The sequence below is a fragment of the Vombatus ursinus genome, unplaced genomic scaffold, assembly GCF_900497805.2.
Source record: "Vombatus ursinus unplaced genomic scaffold, bare-nosed wombat genome assembly UNPS02014832.1, whole genome shotgun sequence".
Classification (NCBI taxonomy): Eukaryota; Metazoa; Chordata; class Mammalia; order Diprotodontia; family Vombatidae; genus Vombatus; species Vombatus ursinus.
In genome coordinates this window covers 51,031,568-51,052,633 of record NW_020954610.1, presented here as the reverse complement: position 1 = coordinate 51,052,633, position 21,066 = coordinate 51,031,568, and the positions used below count along the sequence as shown (strand labels likewise).

General features: G+C 35.3%; 1 protein-coding gene across 3 annotated transcripts in view; it reads left to right on the top strand.

Annotated features, from left to right (window-relative positions):
• CLEC16A (C-type lectin domain containing 16A) overlaps window positions 1-21,066 on the top strand; it is a 216,451-nt gene that overhangs the window by 98,495 nt on the left and 96,890 nt on the right. For all 3 annotated transcript variants that reach the window (XM_027839220.1, XM_027839219.1, XM_027839217.1), the window contains exon 18: window positions 9,062-9,182. In XM_027839220.1, coding sequence (XP_027695021.1) covers window positions 9,062-9,182 — 121 coding nt within the window. The remainder of the gene's footprint in view (window positions 1-9,061; window positions 9,183-21,066) is intronic.

Here is a 21,066-nt window from a genome sequence, read left to right as displayed (position 1 = left end):
TTATATCAGAATCCCTAATTAAATAGCAAATTGGAAGCCTGAAAAATCAAAGGAGAGATTAATGAAATTTGAAGTAAGAGAATCATTGAACTAATAAATAAAGTTAGGAGCTGGTTTATGAAGAAAAATTCCAATGAAATAGATAAACCATTGGTTAATTTTACAGGAAAAAGAAAATAAAATTACCAGTATCAAAAATGAACAGGATGAATTCACCACCAATGAAGAGGAAATTACAGCAATTATAAGGGACTATTTTGCCCACTTATATGCCAATAAATCTGACAAGTGAAATGAAAGAATATTTACAAAAATATAAGTTGCCCAAATTAACAGAAGAGGAAGTAGAACACTTAAATAACCCCATTTTAGAAAAAGAAATTGGACAAGCCATCAATGAGCTCACTAAAAAAAAAAAAAATCCCCAGAGTCAGATGGATTCACAAATGAATTCTACAAGACATTTAAGGAACAATTAATTCTATATAGACTACTTGGAAAAATAGGCAAAGAAGGAGTCCTACCAAATTCTTTTTATGACACAAATATGGTGCTGATACCTAAACCAGGAAGAGCCAAAGCAGAGAAGGAAAACTATTTCTTTCCCTAATGAATATTGATCCAAAAATTTTAAATAAAATACTAGCAAGGAGATTATAGCAATATATCACAAAGATCAGACACTATGACCAGGTAGGATTTATATCAGGAGTGGAGGTCTGGTTCAATATTATAAAAACTATCAACATAATTGACCGTATCAATAGAAAACCAGGAAAAATAATGTGATTATCTCAACAGATTCAGAAAAACCTTTGACAAAATACAACACTCATTCCTATTAAAAAGTCTAGAAAGTCTAGGAATAAATGGAGCTTTCCTTAAAATGTTAAATAGTGTTTATCTAAAGCCAACAGAAAGTATTATCTGTAATGGGACTAAGGTAGAATCCTTCCCAGTAAGATCAAGGGGTAGCAAGGATGCCCATTTTTACCACTGTTATTCAATGTATTAGAAATGCTATCTATAGCAATAAAAGAAAAAGAAATTGAAAAAATAGGGAATGAGAAAACAAAACCATCACTCTTTGCAAATGATATGATGGTATACCTGGAGAATCCTAGAGAATCAACTAAAAAGCTGGTTGAAATAATTAATAATTTTAGCAAAGTTGCAGGATTTAAAATAAATCCACATAAAACATCAGCATTTCTATATGCTACCAACAAATCTCAGCATTAATAGATAGAGAAATTCCATTTAAAGTAACTGTAGACAATATAAAATATTTGGGAAACTGCCTGCCAAGACAAACCCAGGAACTATATGAACACAATTACAAAATACATTTCACATAAATAAAGTCAGATTAAACAATTGGAACAATATTAATAGCTCATGGGTAGGCCAAGACAAAATAGTAAAAATGATAATTCTACCTAAATTAATATACTAAGTCAGTGGCACACCAAACTACCAAAAATTATTTTAGAGATAGAAGGAGTAATGACAAAATTATTCTGGAAGAACAAAAGGTCAAGAATATCAAGGGAATTAATGAAAAAAAAATGTGAAGGAAGGTGGCCTAGGCATATCAGATCTCAAACTGCATTGCAAAGCAATAATCATTAAAACAATCATGTACTGGCTAAGCAATAGAACAGTGCATCAGTGGAATAGATTAGGTACACAATACATAGTAGGAAATGACCATAGTAATCTAGTGTTTGATAAACCCAAAGATCCAAGCTTTTGGGACAAGAACTCTGATAAAAATTGCTGGGAAAACTGGAAAGCAGTTTGGCAGAAACTCGGTATGGACCAACATCTCACAATGCATACTGAGGTAAGGTCAAAATGGGTCCATAATTTAGACATAAAGGAATGCTGTAAGCAAATTAGGGGAGCATGGAATAATTTACCTGTCAGACTTATAGAAAGGAAAGAATTTATTATCAAATGAGATAGAGAGCAGTACAGAATGTAAAATAGATCATTTTGATTACATTAAATTGAAAAGGTTTTGCACAAATAAAAACATATGCAGCCAAGATCAAAGGAAAGCTGAAAATAGGGAGAAAATTTTTGATAGCAAGTTTTTCTGATATAGACCTCATCTCTCAAATATATAGATAACTGAGTCACCTACAACTGATCATTTTACAGTATTGTTGTTACTATGTACAACATTTCTCCTGGTTTTGCTCACTTCACTTTGCATGATGTAAGTCTTTTCAGGTTTTTCTGACAGCATCCTGCTCATAATTTCAGTAGTATTCTGTCACAATCATGTATCACAACTTGTTCAGTTCCCCAATCGACAGGCATCTCCTCAATTTCCAATTCTTTGACTCCACAAAAAGAGCTGCTACAAGTATAGGTCTTCCCAGCAATACAAAGATCCGATACAATTCTGAAGGATCTATGATGAAAAAATCACCTCCAGAGAAAGAACTGATGGAATCTAAAAGTAGATCATACCATGCTCTTATTTAACTTTTTTCTTTTTTTTTTTTTTTTTTGGTGTGTATTTCCTCTCACAACATGGCTAATATGGAAATATGTTTTACGTGACTGCACAAATTTCTTGCCTTCTCAATAATGGGAGACAGGAAAGAGGGTTGGAGAAATTTGGAACTCAAAATTATAAAAAATGAAGGTGAAAATTGTTTTTACATGTAATTGGGAAAAATATTAAAATTTAAAAATAAATAGGCTAAAAAGATAAATCTTGTATCAGGACTTTCTCTCTCTCTCTTTTTTTTTTTTTTTTTTGATGAGTTCAAGGTGAAATGACAAAAGAACTTGCCTTCAGCCACCATGAGGGAACAGCTGGGTGCATAGACAAGCTTCAGAGGCACATGTTGGTAGTATATATTGTTGCACATGCAGAGTTTGATCAGCGTTGGTTAGTCCTGCTTCCTCAGAAATGTAGCAGCCTGCTCTTCTCATATATATGCTTTTTAATATTCATAGTGCCTGGTATCCTTAAGCTTGATACTTTTTTTTATGGGTTTGCATAGGAAACAGCAAATGTAATGGGAGATTTTATTTTTTTTTAAATATTCCTGGAAATATTTCCCATTTGTTGTTCATAGTGAAACCAGATGTTTTACCAAAAAGACCTGCATTTTGAGCCAATTTCAGCACACGTTTTGCATTTTGAGGTTTCACTTTTTAAAGAAATGGTTTGTATTAAGACATACAGGATTCTATTTTCACATGTCCAGGCCAGGTTCTTGATTAATTTTTCTTCACTTAAGTATGTCCTTTTATACTTCTGGAGTATTGTGCTGTTGACTTGAAAATGAGGCTTCTGCTTTTTGAAAATTTGATAGTTTTTCCTCCATTACATATATGGGCAGAACTTTTCTTTTGAATTCTTAAACTGAAACAACTTGTCAGTGGCCACCCACATCTTGTACTCTGTAGCATACTAGGGGCAGCTCTGTCAGGATCAGTTTTTATCTAGCATAAATGTATGAGTTTAACTAGAACCTTTGGTTAAGTGGCAATCATTTGATGAGATTATGTTATTTTCTCCATTTCTTACACATCTTTATGTAGATGCAGACATTTTAAACTTCTTTAAAAAAAATAAAAGTAATAGCATTACTTAAGCTCTTCCTTAGAAGAGCTCAAAGCACAAACTTGACCTGTTTAAACTCCTTGATGCTCACTTAGGATATTAACCAATGGAAGTTCGTCTTTCTGCTAACAAAAATAATGATTTTTGGGGAAGAATACTTTCCTGTCTCTCCTTTTAGCATAGTATAGTAAAAATAAAATTGGACTTGGAATCAAATGATTTGATTTCAAGTCCTGGTCCCGTATTTCCTAACTGTGTGTCTGTACGCAAGCCATTTAACTTCCTCAAGCCTCAGTTTCACCTGTGAATTAGAGGCAATAATATTTGTGCTATCTACCTCATAGCAAGAGTTATGAAAAAAGTTATATCGATATTTAAATGAGAACTTTTATAATTTATGATGTTAGAACTAGAAGAGATTTTGAAGTCCAATTGACCAAATCTCTCATTTTAGAGATGAGACCATACAGTTGACCACAGTTGTGGTGCTATTAGTTTGAACTTCAGAATCTTTTACCACAGAAGTATAGTGAAATGGGTTACAATACCCTCATATTCTTATTCTTTTTTTTGGTGAGGCAATGGGGTTGAAGTCACTTGCGCAGGGTCACTCAGCTAGTAAGTATCAAGTATCTGAGGTCGATATTCTTATTCTTGATAAACTTCTTATGTGGGAATAGGAGCAAAATGGGATTGGTGAGCCCACTGATTTTTAGTATTTGAAAAGACATTATCCGCATGAACACATTAACTGTGGCCAATAACACTAGGTGACCATTAACTGCTAGGAACTCTGATGTATGTTTGGAAAAAATGGATTTCTTCTTCTTCATATGAAAAGAGAGAAATTTCTTTCTGAGCAGTACTTTTTTTAAGGAAGTAAAAATACAGCTTCACTGATGTTAAAAGAACTTAAATGACTTTTTCCTTCACTGAAAATTTTTGTTGGCAATAAAGGTACAATCAAAGGTATAATTGGGGGTGGAGGGTGATGATAGCAAGAGGAGCCTCAAAAACCTTTGGCCTGTATGAAAATTAATTATTTTATACATAGTCAACTCTCGTTTTCTGCTTCTCTTCATTGTGGATAGCTGATCACTTGCTGCTTTTCCTCTGATCTTACTGTCTTCCTTCCTGAGGCTGAATGACTGCTCATCAGATATGTTATGAGGGGGATTCCTTTCAGTTATAGGTTAAACTAGATAGCTGCTGAGTTCCTTTCCAACTGCAAATTTTGTGATTCTCCTTGGCTATTTTAATACTCTACTGGAGAGTCAGCCAAAGAATAGAAAGAAGAGTAGATTTAAATCATTCAGCATCCCAAAGGCAAAGTTATTAGGAAGAAAGTTAAACATCGTGCCTAAATAATTAAATTTTTTTTATCCTCACTTTCTCATACTTCATTATTACCATGTTTTAACTCTGGGCAATTGAAAGTAAGCAGAGATGGACTCAAGTTGCAGAATCTATTTTTAGATATAACTAATTCAGGAATTTGTTTTGGTTGAGAACATATATGTATGTATGTGTATATATATGTATTTTAGTTTTTTATTGGTGTCTTCATTTTCTAACTTCTTCATAGTTTTCCCAAGTATTCCTCCTTCTCTCAGAGAGCCATTCCACATAACAAATAGTATTTTTCAAAGAGGAAAAAAATAAGCAGAAATAATCAATACATTGAAAAAGTCTAAAAACATGTGCAATGTGTAATACCTGTGGACTTCCCACTTCCACAAAGAAGGGATTGGTTAGGGGTATCTTTTCATATTTTTTCATTTGCGTCCTGCTTGATCTTTATAATTTTGACACATTTACTCAACCTATTTTATTGTTCTTTCAGTTTACATTGTTGTAATTATATATGTTGTTTTCTTGGCTCTGCTCACTTCACTCTGCATCAGTTCATGTAGAACTTTCCCTGCTTCTCTGTATTCATCACATATATCATTTCTTTTTCCCCATATTTCAATTTATTTATTTTAGTTTTCAAGATTCACTTCCACAAGATTTTGAGTTCCAAATTTTCTCTCCATCTCTCCCCTCCCCCTACCCCATAATGGCATGCATTCTGATTACCCCTTCCCTCAATCTGTCCTCCCTTCTATCACCCGCCCATCCCCTTCCCTTTCTATTTTCCTGTAGGGTAAGATAGATTTCTATACCCCATTGCCTGTGTATTTTATTTCCCAGTTGCATGTAAAAACAATTTTTAATATTCATTTTTAAAACTTTGAGTTCCAAATTTTCTCCCTTCCTTCCTCCCTACCCATCCTTATTGAGAAAGCAAGCAATTCGATATAGGTTATACATGTGTAGTCATGCAAAACACTTCCATAATATTCATGTTGTGAAAGACTAAATATATTTCCCTCTATCCTATCCCACCCCCCATTTATTCTGTTCTCTCCTTTGACCCTGTCCCTCCTCAAAAGTGTTTGCTTCTGATTACCCCTCCCCCTATCTGTCCTCCCTTTTATTACCCCCCCTTATCTCCTTCCCCTCTACTTTCCTGTAGGGTAAGATAGATTTCCATACCCAGTTGAGTGTATATGTTATTCCTTCCTTAAGCCAAATCCAGTGCGAGTAAGGTTCACGCTTTCTCTCTCACCTCCTACCTCTTCCCCTCCACCGTAAAAGTTTTTTCTTGCCTCTTTTATGTGGGAGAATTTACCCTATTTTACCTTTCCCTTTCTCATTCTCCCAGTACATTCCTCTCTCACTTCTTAATATTATTTTTTAGATATCATCCCTTCATATTCAACTCACCCTATACCCTCTGTCTATATCTATTCCCTCCAACTACCCTAATACTGAAAATGGTCTCATGACTTATAGATATCATTTTTCTATGTAGAAATGTAAACAGTTCAACTTTATTAAGTCCTTTATGATTTCTCTTTCCTGTTTACCTTTGCATGCTTCTCTTGAGTCTTGTATTTGAAAGTCAATTTTCCTGTTTAGCTCTGACTTCTCGAGATTGTATTAAATTCTTCTGCATCATTGAATGTCAATTTTTCACCCTCATTGATTACACTCAGTTTTGCTAGGTAGATGATTCTTGGTTTTAATCCTAGCTCCTTTGCCCTCCAGATATCATATTCCAAGCCCTCCGATCCTTTAATGTAAAAGCTGCTAAATCTGATGTTATCTTGACTGTGGTTCCACTATACTTGAATTATTTCTGTCTGGCTGCTTGCAATATTTTCTCTTTGACCTGGGAACTCTGGAATTTGGCTGTAGTATTCCTGGGAGTTTTCCTTTTGGGATCCCTTTCAGGAGGTGATTGGTGGATTCTTTCAATTTCTATTTTACCCTCTGGTCTTTGAATCTCAGGAAAGTTTTCCTTCATTATTTCTTAAAAGATGATGTCTAGGCTCTTTTTTTGATCATGGCTTTCAGATAGTCAAATAATTTTTAAATTATCTCTCCTGAACCTATTTTCCAAGTCAGTTGTTTCTGCAATGAGATATTGTACATTGTCTTCTATTTTTACATTTTTTTTGGTTTTATTTTATAATTTCTTGATTTCTTATAGAGTCATTAGCTTCCATTTGCTCCATTCTAATTTTTAAGGAATTATTTTCCTCAGTGAGCTTTTGGTCCTGCTTTTCCATTTGTCCAATTCTGCTTTTTAAGGCGTTCTTCTCTTCATTGGTTTTTTGGACCTCTTTTGCCATTTAGTCTAGTGTATTTTTTAAGGTGTTATTTTCTTCAGTATTTTTTTGGGTTTCCTTTAGCAATCTGTTGACTTGTTTTTCAAGATTTTCTTGCATCATTCTAATTTCTCTTCCCAAATTTTCGTCTACTTCTCTTACTTGATTTTGCAAATCCTTTTTGAGCCCTTCCATGGCCTGAGACCAATTCATATTTTTCTTGGAGGCTTTGGATGTAGAAGCTTTGACTTTGTTGTCTTCTTCTGATCATATGTTTTGATCTTCCTTGTCACCAAAGTAAGATTCTATAGTCTGAGTTTTTTCCACTGTTTGTTCAATTTCCCAGCCAATTACTTGACTTTTTAACTCTTTGTTAAGGTAGGGCTCTGCTTTCAGTGTGGAGGGTGTACTGTTCCAAACTTCAGGGGTTTTGTGCAGCTGTTTTCAGAGATACTTCTAGGGACCTGTAAGTTTTCAGTTCTTCCAAGGTGGTGTGATCTAAGGATAGGTGTTTAATCCTCTCTTGGCCTGTGCTGTGGTCAGTGAGCAACCGCACGTACTCTTTTCTGCCCTGGAACTGTGAGGAAGGTTCCTTTTCCACTGCTGCTGCAAGCTCTGCTATGCCAATGCTCCTTCTCGCCCCGAGACTGCTACCCAGGACTGTGACCCAGATCCAAGTATGAGGCAGCGACAGAATCCTGCCTCAGTACCAGCAAAGAGATCCCTGTAATCTCCTTCTGACTATTTGTTTGATCCCTTACCGTTTGTGGTCTGAGAGCTCTGGAAGCAGCCTCTGCCGTTGCTGCCACCACTACTGCTATCTCTGCCACCGCTGCCCTGGTGCTGCACTGAGGCCAGCGTTGAACTGCGTTTCTTTCTTATCCACGTCCGACAGACCTTTCCTGCTGACCTTCTAAATTGTCTTTGGCGTTTGTGAATTGAGATGTCTGGAAACCACCACAGTTGCCAGTGATTCAGTCTCCTGAGGCCTGCTCTGGGTTTGCTGGGGCCCATTCTATGCTGGTGTGGTCTGCACTGGACTGTGCTCCTCTCTCAGCCTAGTGCAACAGATCTTTCCCATTGACCATTCAGATTGTCTTAGAATGGAAATTTGTTTCATTCTATCTTTTTTTGGGTTCTGCTGCTCTAGAATTTGTTTAGAGTCATTTTTTTTTTAACAGGTATTTGGAGGGGTTTGGAGGAGAGTTCAAGTCCCTGCTTTTACTCTGCCATCTTGGCTCTGCCCCCACATAAATAATTTCTTATACCACATTAATATTCCATGTGCTACAATTCACGTATTCAGGAGCTATAATTTGTTTAGTCATTTCCCAGTTGATGTGTATCTACTCTGTTTCTAATGCTTTGCTATCACAAAAAGTGCTGTTATAAGACTATGCATATTTGTTAACAAGGTTTTTTTGTTTTTGTTTTTTCCAATGGCTGGGAGAGGGGAAAGGAAATTTGAATTTTGTTCATTCCAAAAATAAAATATATTTTTAAAAATACAGTTGAGAGTGGATTCACTTTGCATCCATGTCTAGAATAGGGCCTGGTTCGTATTGGGTGCTTAATTGATTGATTATTTCTTCTTGTCATGGAAACCCTGGTTATCCAGGTATAGCCTATGCCAGAAGAGTGAGGCTAAAAGAGATAGGGGTGTGTGTGTGTGTGTGTGTGTGTGTGTGTGTGTGTGTGTGTGTGTGTGTGTTTGTGTTTTATCAAGTTGCTGTAACATTGAGGTCTTCCTGCATGATTTTTATATGGAGTTTTAAATGAACGACACAACAGGTTTACTGTTTACATGTTTTGGTAGGCAATTCGAGTTTTCTTCATGTACCGCTCTCTGTCACTACAACTTCGAGATGAACCTGAGACCCAGTTACCACTGACAAGAGAAGAGGACCTGATAAAAACAGATGATGTCCTGGATCTGAGTAAGTAACCCTTCATTATTAATAGGAACTGTGAAGAAAGCTAACTGCATGCTTTACAGGTGTTAAATAAACATTTGACTTTTGTTTTGCTGTATAGTCATTTTAGTAACTGCACTACATGTGTGTCGTATCTACTCTAATTTGAAGAAAGTACACTGATTTTTTCTATACTTTAAGGTCAGACTGTGAGTGCTTCTTTTTATTTTTTACCCCTCTGAACATTTCAGTAGTTTTTTTCTTTTCCGTATCTGCAGAGTAAAACATCGACTGATCATGCCAGATAGTTTTTCTCATCTCTCCTTCTATTTTCAACCTGTTAACTATTTTTATTTTTTTTGCTTACATCTGTTCTTTTTTCCCTTTCTTCGAACCTTAGACAAACAATTTAATTCTCATGTCTATGCTACCCGTCTCCTTTCCTCTTCCTTTGCCCTTTTACTATTTTCATCCCTAATAGATGATAATACTGGTTTTTTCAAGGGCATTAGAAGGTATGGATTATGTTGCTTAGTTTGATTATGGTAAAACATAAAAAAAGTTTTTCTTGAGTTTGACTGTGAATATTTTCATCAGCGAGGTAAAATTAAATGTCAGAAAACATGCTTGCAAATGCACATTTTTCTCCTCTGTCTTTATGGATAGTCAACTGAAGTAAAGGTTCAAAGTACTTTACTTACCAGTTTTAATTGATTAGTTGGTTAGTTGGGATCATTTCACTGAACTTTTTGAAGTATTCTCCCATTTGGCCCAAATGTCGTTGAGCCTGAATAAGTCAATTCTTTCAAATGGTCTACTGAATGAAAGTATGTTACAGCAGTAAAAGCAAATCTAGTGTTGTGGCCAGATTCAGGGAGGCGATGGGAGAAGCTTTGTTTGGTACTGTGTTCTTCTCAAATAATTCCTTAAAGCAGTTTCTTTGAACTTCAGGCCCAATGGTTTGAAAGTAAGAAGTAGAAAAAGACTTCTCTTGATGACTGTAAAATAAATATACAAATTAGTTCTGATTCCTTGTCCTTGAATATAATTTCTAGTAAAAGTGGAAAATTTTAAATCAACCCTTAGAGTATGCAACTTCCCCTCTTCCCTGTTTCTTCCCACATTTTTAAGCTTCATAGTGATCGTGGTGCTAAAAGTTGTGTAAGAGCACAGGTTAGAAGAATTATTTCAGTGCTAGGATTAAATTAATCGTTTTTGTTAAAATCCTAACACATTGCCTGATTTTCCTTTATACGCTGACTAATTTCTTTAAAGTTGGAGAGCATTGTAATTTTCCCATGGTTGCCTTCATTTTGTCCAGATTGTTTCTTAATCCCAAGAACTAAGTAATTTCGAAACATATGGTAATAATAATAATGTGCTACTCTTTATATAGAGAGGTGATGCTACCAGTTCATGCAGTTTCAGTTGTTTTTTCCATTAGCATGAATGAGTTGTTGATGGCATTATCTGTGAACTTTTAGCTTTTCTCCCTCATAACCAGTTGCACACATTTATGAGACAACTGACCAAGTATTACAGTCTGTGATCATGAAACACTGTAAAACAAATTTGATTATCTAAGATTCAGACCTATACCATTGCTTTCGTTGGTACCATGTTATAACTAACTGAACAAGCTAGTCATAGATATTTGAAAATTGCAAGTCAAACAGATGTTCCATAACTTTTGCGCAGATGAACTTATTGGGATTTATATCACTATTGAATATAGTCACTGAAAGTAACATAAGACCACACTGTCATAAGATCATAAAACTATAAGGGAACTCAAGCCACCTACTCCAAATTGCTTCATTTAATAGATGAGGAAATTTAGTTCAGACAGATCAGAATGCAAGCAATACCATTGAGGCTTACAAGCTAAAAACAAATTGTTTTGTTGTTCTACCCTCAAACTTAAGTCTGTGGCCAAATTACAGATTGACGAGAGAATTTTAAAAAATTAGAATTTTTCTGTGTTCTAATTCCTAGTCAAGTTATCATTCTTTATTTCAAAGTTTATTAAGTTTTACGTGCCATATTTATAGTCCTGAATACTTAACTTTTGGCAAATTAGAGTTTTTGTCAAGTGGTTGCTCTAGGTTTGTGTTAGCTGGAAATTGTACTGCCTCCTAAGAGTCAGTTTTGGCAACTTTAATCATATGGTTTGGTTCCTATATAAGTGATCTTTTCCATTCCATTTGTTTCAGGGGATCCAATGTTTATTGTTCTAATAAAGGGCAGCTAGCTATTATTAGGGCAGCTAGGTGGCACACTGGGCTTAGAATCAAGAAGACTCATCTTCATGAGTTCAAAGCTAGCCCTTAGAATTATTAGCTGTGTGACCCTGGGCAAGTCACTTAACCGTATTTGCTTCAGTTCCTCATCTATAAAATGAGCTGGAGAAGGAAATGGAAAACTATTCAGTATCTCTGCCAGGAAAAACCCAAATGGGGTAAGGAAGAGTTGGACATGACTGAAATGACCCAACGGCAATAACAACAATGTTTATTGCTGTGGTCCTATCTATCACTCTATGAAAATTCTTTCCATAAAACTGATTCAGTGCTTTCTCACTTATTCTATAATTAGTCGTGTTTGTAACAAAAAAGCAACATTTTCAAGATAGTTATGAACAAAAAAGTAATATGAAAGACTGAAAAATTAGTGATCATTCAACATAAATACACTAAATAGCATATAATAACCATAGCATTTTATGATAAAGAGTTTTTCCTATTATTTCTTACTTTCATCTCTCACATTAGTTGATTTAAGTATATTTTAATTCAAGTGTTTTTTTTTTAAGAAGTTTTGATGGAGTAGATAGTTGCATGATAAAAGGTACAGGTCAAACATTTTATCCAACTGCATTATGAATTAAATGACAGTCGTGTGTGTCTTAGAAAATGATGATGAAAGTAAGGCAATTCCAAATAAAATGGATCTTTTGGAGCATTCAAGTTCAGGTACTTAGATTAGAGCTCTGATTGTTTTCTCAAGCAATAGAAGAGTGAGCTGAGTTAGTTAATGAAATCTGAGAGGCAGTGTATATGTGGCATTTGAAAAGCAAGTGCATGTGGCCATTGTGGCTTTTGTGGGTAATATTTTCCCCATTTTGATGTTTTCTCCTTAAAGAGAATATACTTCAAGTTTGATTGGTTTATTTTGAAATATTTTCATATGGGGAAACAGCATTAAAATAACAAAGTATAACAGCTACTTTAATTATTCATAAACACTTATGGTGATTTCATTAACATGAAATTGGCCTTTTTAAGTGTTAAAGCTTTAGTGGTTTGAGATAATTGTAGTGGCCAGATTTTTTAAGGAGGCCTAAATATAACTAAAATGAATTTTTACACAAACTATGCATTTTGTTTTATTGTTGCCATTCACAAATTCTTTTATGAATATTGGTCACATTTTCCACAAAGTTTGAAATACAGTATTTTTAAAAATTATGTTTTTGTTCAAATGGAACATTACACAATGATTCTAAAAATCTACACAGACTGTACAGAATATAGAGTATATTCTAGTTTTTGCAAATTATCCGCTCCAGTTTTAATTATTTTTTATATTATTAATGTTCTCCCTGCACGCTCTTTCTTTTCCCTCCTTGAAACTAGGATTATATGCTGTACTAATCAGAAAGAGGATCATGTTTGAATTAAACTGCCAATTCTCCAAGGGAATGATAACGTGAAATTAACATCATTTCCCCTCTCTCTATGAATTACACTTCTGTGAGTTGTTTGAGGAATAATACTGCTGGCCCTTTTTCAGAAATGAAGTAGAAATATAGAGAAATGAAATTTTGTCTTATAAACTGACTGGAAATGTGATTATAATACAGCTGTCAGTATTGTTCGAGTGGATTTCTTAAAGTAAATCAAATTGTAGTATTAGTTTGTACTTTTAAAGCAGGATGATGTAGTTGTTTCCTGCATATTGATTATTTGATTGGTACCTGTCTGCTGCAACTTTTTTTCAGTAATGCTCATTGATGTGGTTTAATGTATATTCCTGTAATCTTTCCCCATTTTTATAAACTTACAATCACAATTGAGGTACTTTAGAGACATGTTCTACCAAAGTAATATGGTCACTTATATATCCCCTTTTTATGTATTGGAATAAACTAGAACATTTCTCTGAAAAAAGACAAAAACTATTTTTTTCCTCTATCTGACTTTCTGTGTTTAGTCTATTTTGAGGAACTTTAAAAAAGCATTTGGAAAGAGAATGTTAAGTTTTGCCTTCTAAAGTTATGTTTACTATATGTCAAAGATCATGTGTTAATTTTCCCTGAAATAGATCTATTGATGTTATATCTGTTCAGTTAGTATTGGTCTTAGTTTAAAAAATTTGCTCAAGTGGGCAGCTAGGTGGTGCAGTGGATAGAGCTCAGGCCTTGGAGTCCGGAGGACCCGAGTTCAAATGTGATCTCAGACACTTGACACACTAATTGTGTGACCTTGGGCAAGTCACTTAACCCCATTGCCTAGCCTCCCCCCCCCAAAAAAAAATTTGCTCAAGTAGAAGTGATTTTCTGATAGTAATCACTTCACCGTATTCTTGACATTCTTTGATTTCTGAGTTTAAAGATCAATGCAATGTTTTTCTTTTTCACAGTATGTAATTATATCTTATCTACCTTCAAGTTTTCTGTGGGCTCTTTAATGGTATCAGTGTTTTAAAATCTTTCTGTGAATTGGTATTGCCACCAAAAGACTGAATGAGCATCAGCAGTTTTTCCTTTTGAGAGTTTTCTGCTCCCACCGTGCTCCTGCCTCTACCCCAGTTTTGTCCATCTTTTAAGAAATGGCTGAATGTTCTAAACTTGGAACATATTAAAGGCAAAGTTGTCATTTCCACTTTTGCTTGAATAGAAGTAAGAAATGAAATTTGGTTTTCAAAACTATCCTTCTGTTTCACTATACGTCAGAGGAATTGGCCTCAGGCTATCTACACCTGACAAATGTGTTTTATAAGAAGGCAAAAGTTTCTTAACTGTCTTCAGGTAGATAAAGAAACTAAGAAACAAGTTTTATAGCTTTTATTCCTAAGAACATTTTAAAAATTTCAGTTAGTTTTTCCTCAGTAGGAGGTTTTTAAGATGTTCCTAGTAGCAAATGCTGTAAAATATACTTCTTATGTTCTGCATCCCCTTGAAAATGTTTAGAAAATAAAAGCTGCTTCTCATTTAACATCCTCCTATCCATCATTACCAACAAGTATACTATGTATTAGGGATTTTTAAGATTAATTGATAGTTCTTAAGCAGTTGTTATTTTAAAACTTCAATAATTTAGAAAGAGGCAGTTAATAAGAGTGGGAAAGTATATTTACTGTACTGAGTAGTAAGTACTACGCTTTGAGAGCTGGTATTCTTTTGACTTGAGACCTTTATTAAAGGTCATGTTGTCTGCCACTTGTTCAGACTCTTTAGAGATTTGTTTTCAGTGTTTTGTGGTTTATCAGATACCAAGGCCAGAAACAAATCCTCCTCCCTCATAGGATTTCAAGATAATTGAATTCTATGTTAATATGATTCGTCTGTAACATTGTTAGAGACCATAGTGGAGTGACACATGGGAGGAAGGGGTTGAAATGGACATGCTCCCATTAGGGCATATGTTGGGGGGAGTACCTGTTGAACTGAAACTCTTTAGGAAGAGTATAAGATAGTAAACGAGTTTAACTGTGGTGCATCTTAGAATTAGATATGTATGTAGTAAGCCTTTACTTTCTTGATTTCCTTCCTCTATCAAGTCACCTTCTCCAGTGTCCTCTACTTCCCAAAAGAAATAAAAAGTCTACAGAAAATCTCTCTCATACTGCCATATTTGTGGGTATCTTTGAGAGGCAGTGTGATCAAAAGTAAAAAGCCAGTGACTTGGAAATCAGAAAACCTGAGCTAGAGCTTAGACCAGTGTCACTAGTGACTATGCTATCCCTTGGGCTTCAGTTTTCTTATCTGGAAAATTACAATCTTATCAGCAAATATTTATTAAGTTTCTTCTGTGTGCTAGTCACTATGATGGGCTCTAGATTATAAAGTTTCTTCTGATTCCTAAACTTTATGAAAGCAGCACCTATATTAATATTTTAAAACTACAAGAAAATAGTGTGCTTCCAGGACTAAATCTTCAAACACATCTAAACACAGTCATCAGAAATAAGCACCCAGTCATAGGAACTGCTCGTTTTATCGTTCAGATGTCATCAGGCAGAAGTAGCCTTCTATTTACTTATTCTTTTAGAATGATTAATTTTATGATTACAGGCAGAAATTCCTTATCTTGAAATTGAGTTCTCAGTGTTTTTCACATTTTATTCAGTTTTGGATACAGTTTTTCTAAATAGAACCAAATTCCTTCTAAAATAGATATTACTTCTTTCCTGAATATCCTCCTCCCAACAAATGTTCATATAGAAAAGTCTTTATCTTCCTATAAAGCTGTCTTTTCATTTGTTTGATTTCATTACCCATACCTGACTTTCAGATGTTAAACTATGCATTGCATTTTTCTAAATACTTTTGGGACTTTCCAAAGTTCTTAGGCAGGAAAATGTATGTAATTTAATGACTAGTATAACCTTTAGCCTTTTCTGATGTCCATAAAGCTGTTTTCTCTCCTTCTAATTGTTTGCATCCTTTGTAGTAGTGAAATGGACACAGATCATAGGTGATAGGGACCTTGAGGCTTTCGAGGTGAACCCTGTCATTTTATAGATGAGGAAACTGAGACCCAGGGAGAGAAGTAACTTGTCCAAGGTCACACAGATAGTTGAATATATAATTAATTGTATTTGGCAGTTAAACTCAAACTAGTGCAGTTTCTAAAGTTATTCTTCCTTCCCCTCACTGCTCAGTTCCTATGTCAGGAAGCCAGTATACATATACATGTCATCTACCCTCTTAGGATGGAATGTCTTTGTCCCTTAGACATTTTCTAAACCAAAAACTCCCTGGCCATATTGCTTGTTGGCTGCTTGGAATGCTTTGCTCATGCCAACACCTGGGGGATTGAGGGTCTTTGGATATCTTCTTCCAAGTTCTTGTAATTACATTTCCCCTTTCATTTCTTTTGCAGTTACCTTTCCTTCACAGTGTCTTCTCATTGCATTGTATCTCCAACTCCTAACAGTATGTGGCATGTAGTAGGCATCTAATAGATGCTGTTGATTGATTGTGCTCATGCAGCACAATAGAGTTAGTAGTTTTAGAGTACATGAATGCTGACTGTTAACTATGAGGGGAATTCTTTAGGAAAACTTTAGGTACAAACAGTAGAACAGGTAAATGAGGACTGCACAATCTGGCATGATTGTTAGCTTGCTGAGGCTGTTACCCCCTAAATTATCTGGTTTCCATTATAACCAAGTCCTGGAGGTTATTCTCTATCTTTGCTATTTTCTCCCATACTTTCCATATTTGTACTAGAGCTAAGCTGCTTCCTTCAGCCTTCTCCATCCTTGGAGAAGCAAGATTCTTTTCTCTCTGAGCCTCAGAGCCATCAATGATACCAAGTACAGACTTCTGGCAATCTCCCAGACCTTTACTCAATGATATTCCTCAACTTTTCCATGATAAGCATCTTTGCTGGACACAGTGGACTTTTAGCCTTCCACAGCAGTACTAAATAAACTGTGGTACTGTAGAAAGAGCACTGGATTGGGCTCAAAGGAACTGGTTTTCTGTCCAAATTTTGCCACTTTACTCTGCTTCTGTGACCTTGGGTGAAGTTTCTCAGGGCCTGTTTCCTCATCTATAAAACAAGTGGATTGGATTGGATAATCAATAAGGTTCATTCTAGCTACCATTGTTTACCTCCAAACCATCTAGTCTCAGTTAGCTCTACTTTGTTCTGTTCTAAAATCCTCAAGCATCCTTTATAGCAACTCTTTCACCAGTCCTACCTCATTCATGCTAGAAGTTAGGGCTTCTAACACCCTAAAACATCACCGCCAATACCCTCTCTGAAAATCATCTTTCCAAGCCTTCCTTCTCAACCATTGTCTCTTCTCAGACAACATTAGCATAGAGCAGTAGTGGACTGTTACCCAGTTACTTTTCAATTCTTCTGACTTCTGTCAGAATAGAGATACTCTAAAATTCACAAAAGAATTTTGAAAAGAGTTCAACTGTGGACTTTTCTCAGGAAAAGTGGGAAGGAGTTCTTGACACTAAATAGCCTTTTTATAAAATATTGGTCCTTTTTCATAAAGGGAATCATATTTTCAAAAATTTTCCTTGAAGCAATTATAACACTTTTGATATGATGAGAAAATATGTCTTGCTCAGGGCTTTAGAAGTATCTGTCTGTAAATGTTTCATTCAGTTCTGAGATCAATGCAAAAAACCCACAGTCAGCCTTGATTCAGTTGGTGTGAATATGTGTAATGGGAAATCAGAGTGACTCAACTCTACCTATATAGAGTTACTAAAATATTCAGGGGCAAACAATTTGGAACTTCTCGTGGGGTACTCCATTCTCACTTCCCCAGAACACTCAAGTCCATTCTTTCAGTTTTGTAGCTATAAAAAGGCTCTTTCTATTGAAAATAAATGGTCCTCCTTGAAAATTACCTTCCCTAGCATACCACTTCACTGGAGTTAAAAGTGAAAGTGGAGGCACTCATTAGTTCTCATCAACACTGTAGTATGTGTGATATTTAAATAAATTAAATTTTTTACTTTTACTTGTGATATACCTAGTTGTACAGAAATGTGAAATCTCACCATCTGTTCTTTCTCTTTGCCTGAAAAGGGTATAAACATTCATTCCTGACTATGAATTTTCTTGCTTTGAAGTTTGGACTAAATAATTGTTTCTATACAGATTTTTTAAAAATATATTACTGTATTTTCTGGAGGTTTATATTTTGTTACTCAAAATTCTTTTGCAGATGTACTGACTTTCCACTTGAATTAAATCTAGTATGTGTTGGGTATTTAGAATTTTCTGTTCAAGATATCCACTTTCAATCTAATCATTTGATTTGCCACATGATGTTATTTAAGAACCCTTGGGAATCTTTCTGATATAATCATGCATCCCAGTTTAAATCCAAGTATCTAAAACCAGAATGAATTCAAGGTAGTGCAGGATAGAATCCTGTTGAGCAGAAAAAGTCTACAATACAATCATCTGGTCCTTAGGATCATCACTTTTTCTCCAGCTTCAAAATTAACAAATATTTCTTAAGCACCTACTTTGTGCCAGGCATGTGCTAAACAAAGACAAAAGTAAAACAGGCTCTGCCCCCAATGACCATACAGTCTAAGAGGAGAGACATGATGTACACAGGTAAGTATTTATAAGATACCATGCAAAGTAAATGACAGGTAACCTTAGAGGGGAAGGCATCAGCAATTGAGATGAACTAGGAAAGGCTTCCAACAGATGGTAGCATTTGAACTGAATCTTGGGGGAAATCAAGGTTACCAAGAGGCTGAGGGGGAAAGAAGGAGGAAGAACACTGTAGGCAAGAGGGACAGCTTATGAAAAAGCACAGAGACAGGAAATGGGAGGGTTAGGAGCCTGCTACACGTAGGCTTGTATGAGTAGAGGGGAGTAATATATAAGAAGACTAAAAAGGTAGGAAAAAGCCTAGTCGTGAAGGATTGTAAATGCAAAACAGGAGTTTATATTTTGACCCTAGAGATGACAAGAAGTCATTACAGCTAACGTGACCAGACTTTCCCTTTAGAAAACTTACTTTGGTGACCTTGTGAAGAATGGTTTGGAGGGGGGAGAGTCTTGAGGCAAGAAAGGCCAATTAAGAGACTATTGCAAGAATTCAGCAGAAGTGATCATGAGGGCAACTTAGCTCACTGAATTCTCTAATGAAGTTGAACAGGCATTGTAGCATAGTGGAAAGAGAACTGGTCCTGGTGTCAGAATGACCCAGGTTACATCCCATTTCTGACCTAGTTGTTCAACCTTTGACAAGTCACTTAGTTGCTCTATGTCTCAAGCTTCTTCACCTGAGAAAGGGAGATGACAATGATATTTACACTACTTATCTCCAGTGTTACTTATTAGAAAAGTCATTAGGTAGCATTTATTATACCCCTATTATGTGCAAGAAACTGCTCTGTGGTGGGAGTACAACAAAGAAAAGCAAAGAACAAATAGTCCCTGTTCTTAAGTAGCTTACATTTGTGGGGAGACAACATGTAAGCAGCAATGTATGAACAAGATCTATAAACGGTAAATTAGGCGTAATCTCAGAGGGTAAGCTCTAACATTAAGTAGGACTAGCAAAGGTTTCTTACAGAAGATGGAATTTTAGCTGGTACTCGAAGGAAGCCAGAGAATCCAGGAGGCTGCAATAAGGGCAGAGTGTTCTAGGCATGGGGACAGCCAGAGAAAATGCTCTGTCAAGAGATTGAGTGTCATGTAGGAGGAACGACAAAGAGGCTTATGTTACTGGATCTCAGAGCGCGTGGAGGAATGTAAGGTATAAGAAGACTAGAAATGTGGGAAGGGGCCAAGTTACGAAGACCTTGAAAGCCAAACAGAGGATCTTGCGTTTATTCCTAGAGGTAATAGACTGGGTTTATTGACTGGGGTGGAGGTGAGATCTGTGTTTTAGGAAAATCATTCTGACAGCTGACTGAAGGATATATTTGAGTAGGAAGTTATGCTCTTTACCATTATGCTAGTGTCAGTACAGAAAGTAAATTGTTAAGGCTGTTTCCCTTAACTGTCTAAGAATAACCTCATTATTAGGAGATGGCAGGAGCAAAACAAGCATTTATTAAGTACCTGCTATGTGCCAGGTACTTGGTTAAGCACTTTACCATAAGCACTTTAAGATATGTCATTGAGAGAAAGATACCAATACTGGTGTTAATGCCATATTGAGAAAACAGAAGAAAGAATTGTAACTTTATTTCAAAGAGCAGGAATATTTAAATTCAGATATTGCTTTCAATAATTCACAGCTTCCTCTATTAACTGACTCAGGTAATAAATCATCCCCAAGGATCCACAAAGGTGCATCAAGATTGTATGTAGTTGTATGTAATCTTCTGAGATATTTACATAGCAGTCACTCAAGGGCATCATAGTTTACCCTCTCTTGTGTACTTTGATTCTCATATTTTCTTCTACATTTCAATTTAGTCTGCCTTTGCTAGTCAGAAATTGGTTCAATACCAAGATTTTATTTGGAAGACTAATACTACAGTCTTATGTTATAATTTGTATATATAAATCAATTTTCTTTCTGGGAGAGGATATTTTTAAACTTTAAAAAAAAGTCAGGTGTACACAACTCTCTGGTAAATAAATATGAATATCCCTTTGAAATGTCTCTTGGCAGTCTGTACTTATTCAGATGCCTTTTGGATTCTATCATGAAAAGGTGATTAACTTGAAAAAAATTAATAACTTCCTATAACTTTTGAAATCATGAAAAACTCAGTGCCAGATTATTTTTTTATTGTGAATGAGAAATCATTTGCTTTTTACTCCCTCCTCTGTTTTTGATAGTCTCTTCATTTGCTTTTTTTTTATAACTTGCCATTACTTTCATTGAAATTGACATTAGGACCTTAAATTTATGTTAAGGAAAGAGAAAAATCTTTCTGGATCCTTTTCCCTATGGTACTTTCTCCTTGTCTAGAATGATTTATTAGGTTCCTTGGTCCATGTTTTCAGTTTAAGAATGATAAAATGTGAATGTTTGTAATAATAAAATGTATATAAAAATGCTCATTTCTTGGTAGAATCATGGTAAGGAGAAATTTTTAACTATTTTGTGGCTAAAACTAACTTGTTTTTATTTAGATTTGTATAAATTTGAATGGACAATGGACACAACTGTAACATTTCATTTCAAAATAACAAACCTGCCATCTCTTCTGTATCACTTTAGTTTAGAC